General features: G+C 38.0%; 2 protein-coding genes across 2 annotated transcripts in view; both read right to left on the bottom strand.

Moving 5' to 3' along the window:
- Positions 1–2,661: 2,661 nt before the first annotated feature.
- LOC103044686 (E3 ubiquitin-protein ligase TRIM50) lies at positions 2,662–12,025 on the bottom strand. Its single transcript, XM_007236750.4, has 6 exons — positions 10,744–12,025; positions 8,948–9,043; positions 7,298–7,528; positions 5,767–5,789; positions 5,246–5,376; positions 2,662–4,157 (listed from the first exon to the last, which is right to left on the bottom strand). The coding sequence occupies exons 1-6, from the start codon at positions 11,149–11,151 to the stop codon at positions 3,598–3,600; spliced, it is 1,449 nt and encodes a 482-aa protein (XP_007236812.1). The 5' UTR covers positions 11,152–12,025; the 3' UTR covers positions 2,662–3,597.
- Positions 12,026–16,054: 4,029 nt separating this feature from the next.
- Positions 16,055–19,240, bottom strand: part of atp1b3b (ATPase Na+/K+ transporting subunit beta 3b) — a 31,790-nt gene continuing 28,604 nt past the window's right edge. Inside the window, exon 7 of the mRNA XM_022675479.2 lies at positions 16,055–17,100. Within this exon, the coding sequence (XP_022531200.2) occupies positions 16,933–17,100 (168 nt within the window). The 3' untranslated portion in view covers positions 16,055–16,932. The remainder of the gene's footprint in view (positions 17,101–19,240) is intronic.

Raw genomic sequence — 19,240 nt, 5'->3', positions numbered from 1 at the left:
TTAGTTCCATTGCTGCTCTGTTTGTAGCTGCGCTGTTTGGTTTGTAAGCGCTGCATTGTTGCTAGGTTACCTGTATATGGTGGAGTAATAGATGGAGAGCTTTGCTATCACATTGCAGGGTCAGAACTAACTATTGTATAATATATAATTAAATTATTAAAATGAAATAGACAATGCCACTTAGTGCACAGTGCTTAATCAGAACAAACACTTTAGAAATTACTTAAAAAATAACACAAATCTGCTTAAAGTTAATGGTTTGTTATTGGTCCATATCTACGGTGGCCGAGAAAGCCCAGCGCAGTGCAAATTGAAAAGCGCTGCAAAAGCACAAAACACATCCATCAAAATTACAACACAGGCGCAGCAAATAGAAAAACGCGCTGCAACTAGAAAAACGCGCTGCAAATAGAACCACAACACAACGGAAGTGAGTCACAACACAACGGAATTTTCCCGGGGGACCTTAAAAGATGCTGTACCAGCTGTATACAAAGGACAATAAGTGGCAAACAAGCTTCTGAAAAGTAAGTTATGTTTATTAAAAGTTCTGCTTCACAAAACGCCTTGTTTGCCACTTATTGTCCTTTGTACACATAGTGAAGTCCGAGACGTTACTGAAGACGCAGCTTAGCTGGTACAGTATCTTTTAAGGTCCCCCGGGAAAATTCCGTTGTGTTGTGACTCACTTCCGTTGTGTTGTGGTTCTATTTGCAGCGCGTTTTTCTATTTGCAGCGCGTTTTTCTAGTTGCAGCGCGTTTTTCTATTTGCTGCGCCTGTGTTGTAATTTTGATGGATGTGTTTTGTGCTTTTGCAGCGCTTTTCAATTTGCACTGCGTTGGGCTTTCTCGGCCACCGTACATATCAGTAAATCTAACATTTTGAAAAAATATATAAAATCTGTGTGACTGATAGGGTTAAAAAATCTTATCAAATTAGTTTCATTAGAAAACCAAAAGTCAAATAGGCTTCATAGCATCTTTATTTATTTGTGAAACTGTTTATGTAGCATATTTAGTCTGACTAAATTCTGTAGACCAAACAACATTGCGTTTAGTTACACATTGATGATGGTTGTGTAACAGTCTAAGGCTCCTTTGAAAAAGTTGCATAAATAACTCCACTGCCACCTAGTGGTCACCCACCCTGAGTCCTATTAGATTAGATTACGTCACACCATATGTGGTTTCATCAATGTTTTTCCAAGAACTTCAGTCCTCTTTCAGTTCCTGGAGAAACACATGAAGTTATATCAGCGCACTGTGTTAAAAAACCTGGCAGCCATCAATCAAACCAACTGCCTAGTGTCTACCGCTGTCAAATTATCCTACCATACACAGACGCTTCTTCACCTGATGTACGGATTATAAAAAATGACAGTGACTGTCTGTGAGATCAAGTGGAAGACAAATGATGTTTACCTTGAGTCAACCTGCCACAAAATATCCCATAATGATTTATTACTGTAATGCAATTTAACCCTCTGATTATCCTCAGATTTACTAACAGACTATTCTTGAAGCTAGTAATTTAAACATCCAGAAAAAAATATATAATTAAACATGTTAGCAGGCATTATGTGCCAGGCATTTCATTATTTTATATTCTCACATTAGAAGTAGGGATTCAGGTGGATATATATAAAAATATATATTTTTTAATTAATTACAGATTTTTTTTAAACTGATATAATTTTCATATAGTTTTTTAATGTCACCGGTGTTTCATAATTAGGACGTTACTTAAGTGACTGACACCATAGAGATTCTGGAAAAATTTAAGATTTTTTTAAAAAAATTTATGGCTGCCAGAATGGCAGTTTGGGAAATTAGTTACAACAGCCTAAAGCAGAGTGATGTTTTTTTTTATTTTTATAAAATTGCATTTACAAAATTGTCATATAGTGACCTCAATATTACCTAACATGTGCGCTAAATCCTGATATTTATTATGTTTTTTGTATAGATAAAACTGACCCATCAAAGAACACCGCGGTATACAAAATGTGTACAGGACATTTTAAAAAATATTATAATGTTGATTTAATGTTTACCTGGTTGTCCCCTTTAAATTGGGATAGTTAACTAGCTTATATAACTAGTAAGCAGTGGAGCGCTAAAGTTCAGCAACCTAGCTGCTGATTAACTAGTTAATTTTAGGGCATTGTATGTCTTCAGAAAGTGGGGCAGGTGGTGCAGCAATTAGTAATTTTTGTCCATTCCTTAATTCCTCTATGATGGGGAGCTGAAAATAGCTTTTATTTAATTTAACTTTTACATTCCACCTTAAATGCTGCCGCTTTTGCAGTCTGTTGCACCATTTAAGGTGGAATGGGAAGATTAGATAACCTTACTTGAATAGCCCACCACCGCTCTCCAACAGCTTTCCGAAATCCAGTAATTTTGTGCTTTTTTCCAGCACTCTTTACAACAGGTGCTTTGGGGCATCCACTTATCCCTGAAGATAAATTGCTTTTTACACCGTTATCCAGGCTCAAAGTAGCCCCACACCTTATTGGTAGAATTTGGAAATTTAAACAACTATGCTGCCAACACGAAAAAAAAATTATATTGGTTTAGACCCTTAATGATAAAAATGAAATTTCCTTAGTTCTGTACTGGAGCTTAATTAATAATGTACACAGATTTGAATATGTATTTTTTAGAAGTTTATTGTTATATTAGGTTCTTTATTAGCTGCTGTTGCTGCTCCTGGTATTTTTCCAGCAATCCACAACTATCATACAATACCAGAACTTTACATTCATATGGTTTTCAAAGAGTAAAGTATAGACAACAAATATAATATAAAACTTAATTATAATAATAATAACATTAATATGTCATTAATTTGCACTTAACCAATGCTTATAAGGCTTATTAGAGAACTCACCAGTGTTTTACACAATCCCACTAACCTAAGTAATTCCTTTACAACTCTTTGTCATTTATTGAGATGGAGATGACTTGTACCTTCTGTTCTGACCTGGTGTTGTCTGGCTTGGTTCTCTATTATCCTGTAGCCTGCTCTGGATCCCTGCCTTGATAGACAGTATTCCGGTCACACTCCACAGCTGTACATATAATTGTTTATCCTGCATGGACTCATAAATGGATAAACTGCTCTCACATTAGCTATAGCTATTCATTATCTCACTCATTTTCTTTTGTCCAGTTCTTCTTGTTGTTTTATTATTTGTTACGCTGTCTGTGTCAACCAGAGAAGGACCCATTCCTTCCTAGGTTTCTTCCTTGCTACTGTCACATTTGTGCTTACTCTAAAGAGGCTCAGACCTGATCTCTGTAAAGCTGCTTTGTGACAGCATTTATTTAAAAAGTGATACATAAAAATACATTTTAATTAAAGTGAATTACATGACATGGCAGCCAAGATATACAGTATGGCCCACCTCGGCTGCAGCCTAGACTTTGGAACGCAGCTCTTGTGTATCAAACAATGCACATCAAACAATGCTTACTGCAAAGCAGTAAGAAAACACAAGTGTATTAAGATCAAATGACCGAAGGAAGTCCAGAGTCTTTGAGATGCATCTTTTTAAAGCCTCAAAAAGGTTTCATAAGAAAACTGAAGGTAGGTCACACCTCGGCAAGAGGCTGGGGCAGAGAGATTGGCAGCTTGTTGGCACTGCGCTCATGCCAGCATACGTCAAACAGCGGGTACACCTTCCCCTGCAGCTCAGCCTGATAGGAGTAGATAGTTACCAGCTCGTCTGGACTGTCCGCATTGTAGAACGTCATCTCTCCTCTTTCATAGTCCAGGAAGACCCCCAGGCGCTGGGGATGGGTTGTGAGGGGCAGCGTGACTCGTGGGTTAGCAAAAGCCTCGTACAGTCGGCCTTCCTTCAGCCCAATCAGCCAAACTCCACCCTCTGGGCTCTTGGTCAGCTTATTCTTGCGCGATGTGGTTCCTTTGATTAGGCCGAGCCGCCACTTTGGCTTTTGGCCCACCTGGACCTCCCAGTAATGCTTCCCTGAGGAGAACCCGCGACTGGCCAGCACACAGTAGCTGTAGCTGAAGCGCTCTGGATTATTGGGCAGGCGGTTCACAATGACACCGCACTCCACACTCGTGAGGTGCTCGTTGAGTTGCAGCATGGGATGAGCTGTGAGAGGGTCAAACTTCAGATGCTCAGGAGCTGTGGAATGAGTATAAAGTGGACCTATGTTCGATATGTATTTTTATTTGTGAAGACATAATGTTCTATTATTAAATGCTTGCTAATTTTTTAAATAAAATGAAATAAAAACCTGATGCTTATGTAATAAATCCCAATAATATTACTGGCTGGAAAAAGCATCCATGAATAGCATTGGTGATCTGGAAAACTTGCCATTTCTGGCATATTGTTATCTTGGCAACAGGTAACACAGGTGCGCCACTGACTGAATACAACCTAGACAGACATCAACAGGCAAATTTTGCTTTTTGGATACGCAGCAGTGCACAAACCCAATTGCATGCCTGTTGGCAGCTATGCAAACTTTAACATCAATATGAAACATAATACAAACTATTTTTTTTTTCTCTGCTGAGAAGCATTGGACATGTCCAAGTAGCTGCGCCACTAAAATAGCAATCTGCCAAAGACGGCCCACCGAAAAAAAAAAATCAGGAGTTTAATGATTCAGCTCTAATAAGAGTTTATTTATGCTTGAATTGATGCTTGTATTTCCATTTTTCTTCAGAAAACATTTAGTGCTGATTGGATGACAAGTTAAAACACAGTCCATTATGTTTTTTGATTTGACATTCAGCAGTGTTAGAAAGTCATCAAATATCTGGCAGCGGCGTTGAAAGGTTTTATGCTGTTCATTTACAAATTATAAATTACAATAATTTAAAATATAAATTTGGACTCACTCTGAAGTGCCCTCTAGTGTCTGAACAAATATAAAGACATTACCAAGTAGTGCTTCTTCTCTCCTCACTACATATTTACTGTCATAAAGGTAACACATCGATATTTGTGAACATGAGAATGTTATTGTCTTTTGTTTGTGTCTAATGTCTTATGTTTTATGTAAATACAATTGAGTTTATAGTTTATTAACTTCCTCTTTAAGTACCACCTGGTGTCCAAATAATAAAAAGTTTTAAAGAGTCCATATTTGTCTTTACTAGAAGAACTTATTTAAGCCTCAATAAGTGTCCCTTAAGCTATCTTTAGATTCTATTCTACTGTAAGTGCTGTGAATTCTATCAGTGACTGGACACACTTTTTACCTGGCAGAACTCTCCTGTGTAATCTCTTCCACACAGCGATTTTGATGTCACTGTGATTGAAGCCTGGTTTGAAGCTAATGGAGCTGTAGGTTCTCTCCTTCCTCTTTTCTCTCTGCTGGCTTTCTCTAAACCTGCAAAATCACAGAAAGCTCTGAGAGAAACTTAGATCCCACACTAAGTAACCTCACCAGAAAGTTTGAGACCATCAGAATGATGTTAAATCCAGCTGTTGTGTGTTCTGTGCTGACATTTGGAAAATGTTAAGAGTAATATATGGCTGCTTTTAGTCAGCTGGAGCAGCAAATGACGGTTAGGTTGGGAAACAACAACTGTCAACAATAATGAGATGAGAATAACATCAGTACTGAGAGTTACTTTCATCTCTATTGTTACCAAACCCTGTTTCTCATTAAAGAATTTAACGGGAAACCTCTCAGTTTTCTTTCAGACTGAACCAAACAGCTTTGCTTCCTTTAAAAGCCATTTAGATACTTAAAAATCAAAGTGTTCAGAGTTCTTACCTTGGAGCAATGGAGCTGTATTTCTGTAAAAGTAAAATCAGACAAACATTTCATAATTCATAAAATTACATTATATATATATATATATATATATATATATATATATATATATATATATATATATATAAACAGAAAACCTTATACACTTATATTTTTTTGCCATTAACTTAACACAGCATTCCTGTGGCATTAGTGTTAAGAAAATGGCTGCAACTATAAAAATAAAAAATATATATATATATACATTATTAGATGGTGATATATAACATTCATTTATTAGTATCTGACACAAATGAATGAATGTGCCGAATACGAAAATAGAGGAATACCTTTTAACTGTCACTAGAACTATATATGCCTCATACAATGTGTAAAAAAGAGAAGCTATGTGTGTTTATTTGTGCTGTAATAACTGTGTGGAGCTTAGTATTCAGCCATAATAATTATTCTATATATACAAGAACAATACCCAAGATTAGGGTTGCACACCATTCTGTTTGAGTATTATAGTTGCAATTTGTGCAGATTCAATGTGTAATATCACATAAAGCAAATAAAATCAAACACATAATGCCATGTCTTACTTGATACAAAATAAAAATGCACACACTGATATAATTTTTATAGTATATCTACCAGAAGCAGATTATACCTCTCCTATATTATTTATCTTGTTCCTATTTCCTATAAGGTGCGTTTTAAGTGACACTAGTAAGCAGTTAACTTAGTTAACTAAGATCAGTAAAGCTAAGCTAAGTAAACTAAACTTTTTTTCTGAAAGTTAAACGCTAATGCCGGCCAACAGTGCTACACTAAGGAACCCTGAGTGCTCTGGTAAGCTAGAGTGATATTAGCTAGCGGTTTGTCCCACATAGCTTGTTTTAACACGGTAAACACGCAGACTACAGTCTGATATACTGACCTCTGAACGGCGAAAGAGCTAGCACTTAGCAAGGTCAGCAGCTAATGCTAATGCAGCTCCAGCAGTGTTAGCTGGGGTTAGCAGCAGGCTACAGTCTGATATACTCATCTCTGAACTGCAAAAGGGCTAGCGCTTAGCACGGTTAGCAGCTAATGCTAATACTGCTAGAGAACTAAACTGAAACTCCTGTATAATGCTGTACTTCAGCAGAGTGGATTTATCTCCCCTTACAACCTGACTGGAAAAAAATTACACATAAGGCACGCTGGATTAAAAGGCGCACTGACGATTTATGGGAAAATAAAGTGCGCTTTATAGTGTGAAAAATACGGTAATATCATGACATGTTGGATCATTGAGTTCTGGAGAAATATTGTCACATTTCATGTAATTTTAAATATTACAACATATATCAGTGAACAACAAAATATCACAATATTCAATTCAGAAAAGCTCTTTGAGAAGAACTGCTGCTCTGATGCAACACTTTAAAACCACACTTCCATCACAAGTTCAGATGCATCACCACACCATAAAAAGCCAGTGTTTGTTTCTTACCACATATAGCTCCCCTGCCTAACATACACCCCCTTCACCCCCCTCACTCACAGTGATAAAGTCCAGATGGCCCTCGTTGCTCAGGGCTTCCAGTGTGCCTTCGGCTTCCTGGAACTTGGCCAGTAATTGGCTCATATGGTCAGCCTGGGTCTGGATGGAGGAGATGAGAGTGGAGGCGGTGCTCTCCACCTTCTGCATGAAGCGGGCCTCCTCCAGCTCCACACAGCGCCGCAACTCTCCAAACTCCTTCCGCACCACCCACTTCAGTACGTCAGACTCATTCTAACAAACAAACAAAAACAGTACATGCAAGAACACACACTGAGGCCCTATTTGCATGGGGTAAGTTTTACCTGGGAAGCTGGAGTATTGTTATTTTACTACAGGACATCAGCAAAACGTATGACTGATCCACACAGTATAAGAAATCTTGGGATAAATGTTTTTAAGGGGAGTGGCTACTCGAGTTACACATAATAATTTTTTTTTGTTTGAAAATGAACTGCTACATGGTCATAATATGTATAAAGGCTATAGGCTGCACTACACAATAACATACAAACAAAGCTGTGAGCAAATTTGCTCCTCTGAGGAGTCATTTAGCTGGATTCTTCTGGATTTAAGTATTAAATGTCTTTCAACACCTGAGGTTTACCACATATACGACTTGAATAACCATGTATAAGAATACAAAATGTCTCCTCGAGTGCCTCCATACTTGAGAAAAACTCCTTTCCACAGTATGTGATAGAATGTTTACCCACAGTTTGATCTATATGGGATATTGTAATCGTATAATATCAAAGCATATTGAGGATGTCATCAGTGCTTAAAGAACACTGAACTCACTGTACATTTCGTCATAAAAAGCAGAATTAGTCATGGTTAACTGGATGATTTGCAGCAAAAAGTGAATGAAAACTACTGTGGTATGATTGAGAGTGAATCTAAAAAAAAAGCAAGAATATTTAAGAATAAATTTAAGAATATGCCACATTGTGATAGTGTTTCGTATACAATACCAGTCAAAAGTTTAACATAACCTTCTCATTTAATGTTATTTTTTCTTATAATGTAAATTAATACTAAAGTCATTCAGATTATGAGGGAGTAAATACGGAATCATGTAGTAAATTTAAAAGTGTAAAACAACACAAAAACACTCAACCACAGCATTTAGGTGCTCTTATCTAGGGTGCTGTTAACGTACAGTTTCTAAGGCTGGTAACTCTGATTAACTTATCCTGTCCAACAGAGGTAACTCTTTATCTTCCTTCCCTGGGATAGTAAAATGCTGTGCAAAAAATGCTGTGCAAAGATGAGCAAAGCTGTGCTCTAAGCAAGAGAGGCCTACTTTGAAGAATCTAAAATATATAAAACATATTCTGGTTTAACCAGTGAATGTAAGCTGTGTCCAAACCTTTGACTGGTACTGTATAATGGTCATATAATTTTACCATATCGCCCAGCTTAATAATTACAGTACCCCACTGTACCCCCACCCTATAGTTAAAAACCAATCCCATCCAAATCCAGGGATTCAGAAATAGATTCAGTATCATCTAATAATCAGATTTCCCATATAATTATTTTTATAAAAGGTCTAAGCTTACCTCATATCAACACTGGAGCTAAAACATGCACTTAGATTTCTTTCCACCCAGATCACTCATATTGATTTTTGTTCTGCTGGTAACTCACAGTAATGCGAGATTTGTTGTAGGCCATTTTACAGATCTGCTCCTCCAGCTTTCTCTTCTGAGTCTGAAATTCAGTCATCAAACCCGAAATGTCCTCCTGTGGAAACAGCAAGAGCACTAAGATACAATTTACTGCATCTCAGTGTTTTTCCCTTTTCCCGCTGTGCATGGAGAGCACATTTTTATTCCATAATTATATTCAGTAATGTTTTATGGAAGCAGACTGATGACATAATGAGAGGAAATTGAATTGAATCTCAGGAAATTCAATTATGGCTGTTTCTATGACAGGGCAACAAAATTAATCCTGACCTCTCTGTATCAAACACAGTTTAATATCCCTTTTTCTGCTCACATACATGGAAATGAATGAATATAGACCTACAGAGACACAGCAGCAAACATTTTTTAATAACTATATATAGATTTAATATTCCCCCAATAAGATTTAGTACTTACAAAAGGAAAAGTTGGAGCACTACAGAAAGAAGTGTTTCTTACAGTTACTTACATTCTTTCTTTGATTTAATATTCATATTCATGTTTTGCCTGGTCAACTTCAAATTGATTTTAATGTATGTCTCCAGACATTGAGCATCTGTGGGGCATCCTCAATTAGAAGATCTTGTTAATGGGGCATCCTCAAATGGAAGGTTCATTTTACACCTACAACTTAATTACAGTTAAAATTATTATTTTGGCAAACATTTTAAGCCCTACAATATAAATTATATAAATATGTTATACAAATGCCACTTAGATTTTTTTTTTAAAGACATTTGGTAACCAAAAGTAGAACTGCCTTCTCATGTCTTGGAGGCATCTGGGATTCACCACCACACAGTGGTGTGGAAATCTACAAATGTCTTTAAGCCATGAGAAGGCATTAGTACTTCTGCGACTTTTGGTAACCATGTCCAGAAGTAGCATTGCTTTCCCATGGCTTGAGGACATCTGGGATTGACCACCACTGGTGTGAAAATGTACAAATGTTTGGAGAATTTTGAGAAGAACAGTGCTGTACAACACTACCGCTGTCACAATCTTCAGATGTGTTTGCATAGTGGAACAATAGGACAAAATAACAAATGTAACACACCAACGCTTTAAAATGTTGTGAGAAGGAATAGCAGTTTTACAAAGTGTTAAACGCTTTAACGTTCCAACTATTGACCAGAAGAAAAACATGAAATATGTTAGGTTAAATCTGTCTGCAATTAATGTCAAATGTCAAAGTATATGTGTGCATAAGTTTTTTTGCATTTTCTATACTGTCCTAACTCTTCTTATTTGGGCTTGTTCAAAATTATAAACTCTGAGAAGCACAATGGATGTAGGGAGATTTAAAAGACTTAATAAAGTGTTTGGGGATAAGAGGAAAGTTTTGAGTTGAAAGAAGGGAAGAGCCAGAGCCAAGTATTCCACGCCATGGTGAATAAAGATCTACTCCAGAGGAAATGAGTTTAGAGATGGAAATAAGAAAAATGGGAAATATGTTTTTGTACCTTTGTTAAAGTAAATGTATGCTAATGTTTATTGGCATTTTCCATACTGTCACAACTCTCAACTTCTTATTTGGGCTTGTACAGGATTATAAACTCTGAGAAGCACAAAAGATGAAGGAAGACTTTAGAAAAGGGTTTAGAAGAGAGATAAAGACAGTTTGATAGTTTGGGGGAAGATCCAGAGCAAAGTATTCCATAGCTTGGATGCCATGGCGAATAAAGATCTACTCCAAAGAAAACCAGTTTAAGATTGGAAGAAGAAAAAAGAAAAATGGAAAAAAGGTTTGTGTACCTTCATGCGGCTGTAGACGCTGCTGATGGGGGTGACCTTGTGTGCTCGATGTCCTCCAATACTTCCACACAGGCCGCAGATGAGTGCCTGGTCATCTTCGCAGTAAAGGCTCAGGGGGTTGTGGTGCTGGCTGCAGGTCTCTTGGGGGCCCTGGCCTGGCCCGCTGATCTCCCGCAGGGCGTCCACGATGCGTGCCAGAGCCACATTAGGTGGAGGACTGTCTCCATCTACTGCACAGCGGCAGACTGGACACTGAAGCTGGCCCAGAGGGTCCATGTCCATGGAGCGGACGCAGCCACGACAGTAGGAGTGACCACATTGCAGCATAAGAGGCTCAGAGAAGACCTCCAGACACACCGGGCAGCGCAGTTGCTCCTCCAGTGGCTCCAGACTGCAGCGTCTGTCCATCTGATGCTGAATTAGAAGAAGGAATCTAGTGGGGATTAACTTCTGTGGTTAGTAATGAGGCCTAGTCCCAATCAAACTCTGTCAGTGGTTAAGATTGATATGTCTTTCTCAAGCTTGACGGAATGTCCAGCCATGCTGGTCTCCTCTGGCTGTTTGTGTTCTTTCAAGTGGCAACAGTATCTGGACTCTCTGCTAAAGTAGGTTATCAGCAGATTCTCTCAAACAGCTTGGAGATAAGAGCTGCTCTCTCAGATCCACAAACAGCCTTACTGAACGCACCAATTTCAACGGCCAGTCACTTTAACCAGGGGTCACCTTCACTTTATCAGCAGCACTCTTTAAGCACTTCGTCAGGCCACTTCCATTTCTAGTGCCTGACAGCCCAGGCAGTCTATCAGCTCTCACCTCAGTGCGCTAATGTTCCTGCTATCAGCGTAAAGTGAGATTAAACAGCTGAAAGCAAAATAAGAACTACAAAGAATCTGAAACAAACACCACAGACGATAAAACATTTTCTCAATGCCTGTTATCGAAAAGCTGGAGGACTTACAAAGACAAAAACAAAGGATGTTGTGCTTCAGCAAGTCTGCTTTTTACTTACTCACTTTTTCCAGTCATCTGTAGACTTGCTGTTTTCTTCTTGCTCATATATGCTGAAATGTGCAGCCATTCCTGCAGTGTTTACTGTAATCGGATGAAACAAATACAAAAAGATATTTTTAAAGAGTTGATTTTAGCTGATAATAAACCACCCAGTTTGCTCTGTTTTTCACTTCTGGTGGTTAATTTAAGGCTACTTTATAAGCCTTACAAATCCTTACTTTTTTTTTTACCAAGTCCTTAAGTTGATTTAAGAGATGTTTATGTGTAATGTAGAGTAGTTAAGCTACAAGTAGCTATAAGCTACAAGTAGTTAAGTACCTAAAGGCACCAGTAGTGTTAAATTTGACAGATGATTTTGGTTCAGTTTTAGTTTTTTTTAAGTAAAATGTATAATAGTTTTAGTCACATTTCAGTCATTTAGTTACTATTAGTTTTAGTCAAAGAAAAAACAAACAAAATATTAGTCTAGTTTTAGTCTAATTTCAATCTAATAAAATCTATTAACATTATTTATTGCTAATGTTTATTCAATCAATAACATGTAAGTTTTGTTTAAATGTATGCATTAAATGCATTGAAATGTTTTAAAGGAACTAAACTGATTAAGACTGAAATTATGCACATTTACTCCAGTACAGATTTATGTTCAGTAACCTGGACTTTCATTACTTAGCTGACTACTTTATTTCTAAAACTCACCCAGTCCACTAACAACAGTGTTTAGCTGGTGTGTAAATTCACTGGTTAGCTTTGGGTGTACTGTACAAAGTTCTTATGCAGAGCAAACAAAAAAAAAATTGAGTGATTATCAGTCAAAGTAGCTTTAGTCCACATCTCCAAACTAGAAAACTAGCCTACAGTAAAGCAAACTGGGGGGAAAGGACAGAGCAAAAAAACTCTGTTGCTTATTCACTTACTTAATAAAATGTAGTTTGTTTGTTTGTTTGAGCATAGAAGCACTGATTACACTGTGCTGACACCAATATGCATGAGACTTTGTACTTATTTATGGGCCTTGTAAACTGAGGAAATAAAATTAAGCAGCAGCTTAACATAAAGGACCTGGTGGGTTATTTGTTAATGTCTGTTTAAAGAGACCATTTAAAAAAAAAAAAACATATATTGGCATCAGTCCCAAGTTCCTGTCAATACGGATTTATAGAGTAAGATTTTAAACAATATCGCAGATGACATAAAGTAAGATGTCTAATCTCTACATCTGTTCCTCTGTGTCTTAATCTCAAATTTCAAATGGCAGGAATCAAAGGGGTTTTCAAAAAGTAATTTCCATCACAAAGAAACAGACAAAAGCTTGGAAACACCTCATTTTTTTAATGTCCTGCATTATAGATTAATAGTAAAGTCATCAAACTGTAGAAAAAACATGGAATTATTAAGTAAACAAAAAAGTGTTAAACCAGAATATGTTTCATATTTTAGATTATTCAATGTAGGCACTTTATATGTTTAGATGACAGCTTTGTACATCTTGGCATTTTCAAGAAAATAAAAAATAGATACTAGAAGGAGTTTTTAATATAAATGAAGGTCAGTCAATCAGAAAATGTCAAACTTTGAAAGTAAAGACCATCAAAAAAAGTTATGGTAAAACTGGCTCGTATCAAGACCACACCAAGAAAGACCAAGAGTTTCCAACACTGTTTCATAGGTTAACATGGGTTAACATCAACCAGCCAAGACAAGAGCCACCTAAATGATTCACATAGAGTATTTTGGTTTGTTTAAACCTTTACTATAGTTTACTATATGATTCCTTATGTGTTCCTTCTTAGTCTGGATTACTTCAGTACTCAATTACAAAGTAGGAAAAAAATTAAAAATATAAACTTTTGACTTTGGTCCTGTATGTTTATAACCCAAATATGGGCATAACAATATGGCGTAGCTTCAATTATAAATTGCGACACAACTTTATTGCTGGCAGCAAAAAGTATGGACTAAAACAACTGTATTAAATTCTTCAAAGAAGAAGTGCTTGAAAGCCCATTTTAAGATATGACTAAGCGGGCAGTACTGTATCTTAACTTCATTGCTGTGCAGAGACCAACGGAAATATGGGGCTGATCTGCCAGTGGGGGGCAGCATTTCACACATTTTTTGAGCTACAACACGATTGGCCGACTTGTTTCCTATTTGAAATATACACTTAATTCATTTATACACTTGTTAATATGCCATACCATATGTCTGAGCATAATACAAAGCATGAAAGCACATATTTGTAGTGTGTGATAGCGTCCTGTATCTTTACATCTCTGCCTTTTGTAACAAACCGAACTGTGTGAAAATCGGGTAAAAATTTGTAGAGTTGCGATTACTATATATGTTTATTAAAAACAGGGTTCATACACCTTTTACCAGGTAAAATTCAAGCACTTTCAAGACCCATTTTCAAGTTTTTCCAGCACCTTTCAGCTGTAGTAAATGAATGATAACTGTGATATCTCAAAACTGCGATTCAGCGACATTCAATATATCGCGAAACTATTCTCCACACATCACAGCGACTATGTTACTGAGAAACAAAATACTTCTAAGTAAGTAAATTGCAGGAATTATGGATTTATTTGTGTCAGTTTTACAAAATTTAAATACCAATGTTCTTCACCGCATGTTTACCATATTCATTTAATTGCGCAGTTACTTTATTTCAAATTTGGGGGTGAGTTGAGAGCATTTATACATACATATACTCAACATTATTGATTTGCTTTTTGTCACACTGCTAGAGACGGTATTGTGTTTATGTGAACACAACCAGGATTGTGTTTGGTAATAGCAGAAGGAGAAGAAATTAAATCAAAGGTTTTAGGGTGGTTTTAACAGTTTGGGGGCGGAGTCAGGATCTCCTGGCTTTGTGACTGACCGCCTACTACCAGCAGCCTTCAGAAACAAAGACAGCAGGAGAGTTAGCTAGCTATGCTAAAAGCCAAACTTTGGATTTATCTAAACAATCATAGTAATAATCCAGGGTTATACCTACAGTATATATTTTGCTAAGCCGAGTACGGCACTGTTAACGCAGCGTCAGCGTCCTCCGATCTCCGGGGCTGTTTGCCCAGATTCAGTGGTTGAAACGAGCCAATCTCCGGGGCTTGTATCGCAGCATTAGTGCCTAGAACGAGCCGCTCCCCAGCACTGTTAACCCGGCTTTAGGCTTTTAGCGTAGCTATCTCCAGCTGGAGAACGGCTTGTTTCATGGCGCTTATGCCGAGCCAACTGCGGCCTGCTGGACGACGGTGACACCGCGTTAACAGTGCGGGGCTGGGTTTAACCTAGTAGTATATTGTACGTGTAACCCGGATTTTTTTTATTATTATTTAGATAAATCCAAAGCTTGGCTTTTAGCATAGCTAGCTAACTCTCCTGCTGTCCGTGTTTAAAAACAAAAAACACACAGGGTAAAAAAAACTGTGTGGCATCTGGGGGCACACAGAGCCGGTTCCTCGTGAGCCAACTCCTCTTGGATTCATACAAGTTTTGGATTAAAAATTAGGGAAATTTTCTGCCGCCTGCTTCGAGCCATCCCACCAGCCCAACTGAGGTTCAGTATCCCTTACATTTTACAACAGGTGGGCTTCCTCACACTGACCCTCCTCTGCCTCCGCAAATCCAGCAAGCTGATTGGCTGTTTCTCCTGAAAGGCGGGACTTTCTCCTTGAACCGGCACCACGATTGGTTAAGAAACACACAACGGTCAGTCGCCTCAATAATAAAGTTTTTTAAATTTTAATATAATGAGGGAAATACTATATACGGGAAGACGGCGGGAAAAAGGAATAAAACACGGTAGTTTCCCGGCCAAAACGGGAGACTTGATAGGTATGCTTGGATTACGAGAAAGAACCGGAATTTGTCACACATACGTGGAGGCGCGAGCGAAGCCTTTTTATTTTTCGCTCTGTATTTTTTTCTTTAAGCGAACTTATTTAGTTGACTTAGGTATTTGTAGTAAAGTAAATACAGTTACAATTTCAAGCACTTTCTCTAAAATCCCAGCACTTTCCAGGCCTGGAAAACAGAACGTTAAAATTGAAGCATTTTCCAGGATTTTAAGCACCCGTACGAACCCTGTAAAAACACCTTCCTCAGTAATATTAAATGCACTGGGGGCGCATGGAAGATTCATCCAATATGACGGCCAGCTGCTGAACCAGCTCCAATAGGTTGTTGGACTGGACTGCAGGAAACACAAGAAAAGATTGGCTTTGCTGAAGGTACACTGGTGCCACCTACCGTCAAAGATTAATCATTGCAGCAACAGACATCACCACAGCACTCATGTTTAAAATCTCCTTTATTTGAAGTTGTTCATACAGATCTTAAGGCATCTTCACAAAGTACAGTTTCTGCAGAGGTTTTAAAAAATCACTTCCTTCAGATGGCAGATGGATTTGAAAACAAGGTTGATAAACATTTTTGGTGTTTTTCCTCACCCTTCCCTCTCATTAGAACATTTCTCAAAAAATCTTAAATTACAGTTCTTATTATATATCTATATATATCTATATCCATCTATCTATATATATATATTCATATGTAACATATCATAACCTTGTTTTCTTACAGCGGTCAGACATTGAGTGATAACAGGAAAAAGTGTCTTTAAATCCATTAAATATGTACAGAGAGACTTCACATCATGGCACACGCATACATACACACACACACACACACACAAGCACACATGCGCACATCTCTCTAACTCTCTTGCTTGCTCTCAGACATACATACATACACACAGCAGGCTGCACAGCACTATAGGAGGGAATAGACACCAACTCGATGCTCCGACACATCTATATACAGGTCCCTGCTTACTGCACGATGTCTCTAGCTTTGTGTCTTACGGAGATGGCTTAAAAGAGGTTCAATGTGCGCTTATTTGTACTTTTTTTTAATTCCAGTGAAAGGGTTTGTGGGTAAAGAGGTGTGAAATTAAAATCTAGGTTACATTCCCCCACACACTGCCCACTCTGAACCTACCTCCAGAGTACAGTACTGATAAACATCAAGCTCCTTTAAGGTGTTGGAAGGTAGATCGGCACGGTAGGAGAGTGGGTGAGAGTGCCGCAGCTGAGTGTGTGTGTGAGGAGAAGAGGTGTGGGTTTTGAATGTGAGTGATGGACATCGTGCAGCTCCTGTGAGAGGTCAGGGCTACTTGGTTACTTGGATGCGGAAAGTGACTCGACCCAGGAACTTGTCGCGTTCGTCGTTGTTGCGCAGGTCAGAACCCTCCACCCTGCACTCGATGGTCAGCTGCGTGTTGTAATCCTGCTCACTGAACAGCAGCTTCACCGCCACCACGGGCTGAACGTAGTTAGGCTGGAGAAGAACACACAAAGACGTATTATTAAAAAATGGTCATTTACTATTGGGCAGCATTTGTACACTGCAGTGTTCATTTTGAATTGCGTTAAATCTTTAGTCTTTTGACTAAAACGTACAATAGTTATTAATATTCATTTAGCTATTTGTTTTTTTCTCGTTTTAGTTGACAAAAACTAAACATTTTAGTTTTAGTCAATTAAAAATCACGTGTCCACACGTAAAAAAATCACGTGTACAGGCAGTAAAATTGTCCGTGTATACACGTCTTGGCATCTAACATCCAATCAGTAAACGCGCCTACACTTGCATTGTAATAAGGCAGCCTGACAACACATGATGTCATGCAACGTATTGTATTCCATGTTCATAAGACGCTTACGTGGGTTACAACGCAGTGTCAATGTACCGTGACATAGCCCCATACATACTTATACACACTCTGCACGCAAGGTCCACGTAACTGATACGTTGTAATCATGTGACTATGATGTACCCCCTATTTCACAGCTATGTCTGTACAGGTAAAAAAAGCACTTGATGTACAGACGGCATAAATTTACGCCTCTACACGTAAAAAGATTGTGTCTGTACACGTAAAAAAAAGGTAATGTCTATCGGTCAACACGTGATATTTTACGCGTGGAGGCGGTTCTTTCCCATACGTTTTGGCTTAGTTGGCTTGCCAAGGGGTGCAAGGGGTGATGTCTGCAGCACAGGGCGTCTGTGAGCTCATGTATATGAACATGCGCTGTGCTTTCCTCAGAGTGTGCTGTGATGCTAATTGGCAATGCTTCATCAGCAGCAGTTTAAAAGGAAGCAGAGTCTGACTTCACATGTATTGGAGGAGACGTGTTGGTCTTCACCCTCCTGGTGTTGGGGCATTACTAGTGATAGAGGCAGTCCTAATAAGTGGGTTGGGTAATTGGCTGTGTAAATTGGGGAGAAGATGGGATAAATATTAAATAAATAAATAAATAGATAAGTTTACTGTGTATTTTTATGGTTTAATCATTAAAATTGTTATTATTTAGAGGATATTTATTGCCAGCTTTTATGGAAACAACAGTCTTTTGTTACAGTGGGGCATGGTGGAAAAACTTAGTGTGCTGGGCTGCTGTGTTTTACAGCTAGGGTGTTAGTCTTAGTGGGCGGTAACATATTGTGCATATTGCACAGTTGAACCAGCAAGGACGCTACAAACGCAAATCTGACAAAAATAAATCAGTTTTTAAATCAGACTGTTCGGAAAGATATATTCCTGTGATTGCAAACCACCAATAATCACAACTCTTACCATACATGAGCATGTTGTAGTCCTAAAATCACAGACTGTAGTACTGTAGCTATTTCTCTAAATACTTTATTATCCTCTTTTCACTGAAGGGATTAAACACAAAGCAGTGCTGCTTAAGTTTTTTATATATATATTTTTTTATATTTTTTCCAGTTTTCCCCCCATTTCTCCTGAAATGCTGCTTAAGTTTTTAAACAGAAATATCCAGCAAATAGCACACATGTGGACCAATTAAGCAGGAATGTTTAGTAGACAGAGAGTGAACACAGTGTTTAAAAACTCCAGCAGCTCTGCTGTGTCTGATCCTCTTGTACCAGAACACTTGCCATGTCAGCGTCACTGCAGTGCTGAGAATGACCCAGGACCCAAATATACTGAGAGGTGTTGAGCACTGAACAACAGAATGTAGAACCAATTTTTAATGAATCTAAATATACAAATTTAATCAGGGCTAAGAAGTAGAATGAGGACATCTAAAATAAAAGATTTTGTTCCATGTGTACCTAGTACACCAACCAGACATTTTTTTACACCCGTTGTTGATAGGTGAGCTTTCACTGACTGGTGTTGCAGCAGCTTATTGATTGGTGTCAGGGGCTCAGAATAGAAACAGAACAGAACACAGCGAGAGAAAACGAGTGAAAAAACTGTGTGTACCAGAAACTGTGTATTTACAACACCACTCATACAGAGCCACAACCTGATATAAAAAAAATAAATTGTATGAGATATCTGTATCTTGGAGAACAATGATAAAGATCTCTTATATTGATTGATATTTACAGATAAACAGTGCAAGTATCAGATCTCTATTTTTATTAGTATATCTAGATATATCAG

The sequence above is a fragment of the Astyanax mexicanus genome, chromosome 18 (genome assembly GCF_023375975.1).
Source record: "Astyanax mexicanus isolate ESR-SI-001 chromosome 18, AstMex3_surface, whole genome shotgun sequence".
In the NCBI taxonomy this organism is placed as follows: Eukaryota; Metazoa; Chordata; class Actinopteri; order Characiformes; family Acestrorhamphidae; genus Astyanax; species Astyanax mexicanus.
Note: the sequence above shows the minus strand (reverse complement) of the source record. Positions and strands in the feature narration are given on the sequence as shown.

What these genes read in the sequence shown, in the direction of transcription:
- LOC103044686 (XM_007236750.4), bottom strand. Translation starts at nt 11,151, where the DNA reads ATGGACAGACGCTGCAGTCTGGAGCCACTGGAGGAGCAACTGCGCTGC. An exon ending in TACAGCTCCATTGCTCCAAG is followed by an intron (nt 5,377 to 5,766) that starts GTAAGAACTCTG and finishes GTGATTTTGCAG; the next exon opens with GTTTAGAGAAAGCCAGCAGA. An exon ending in ACACAGGAGAGTTCTGCCAG is followed by an intron (nt 4,158 to 5,245) that starts GTAAAAAGTGTG and finishes CTCATTCCACAG; the next exon opens with CTCCTGAGCATCTGAAGTTT.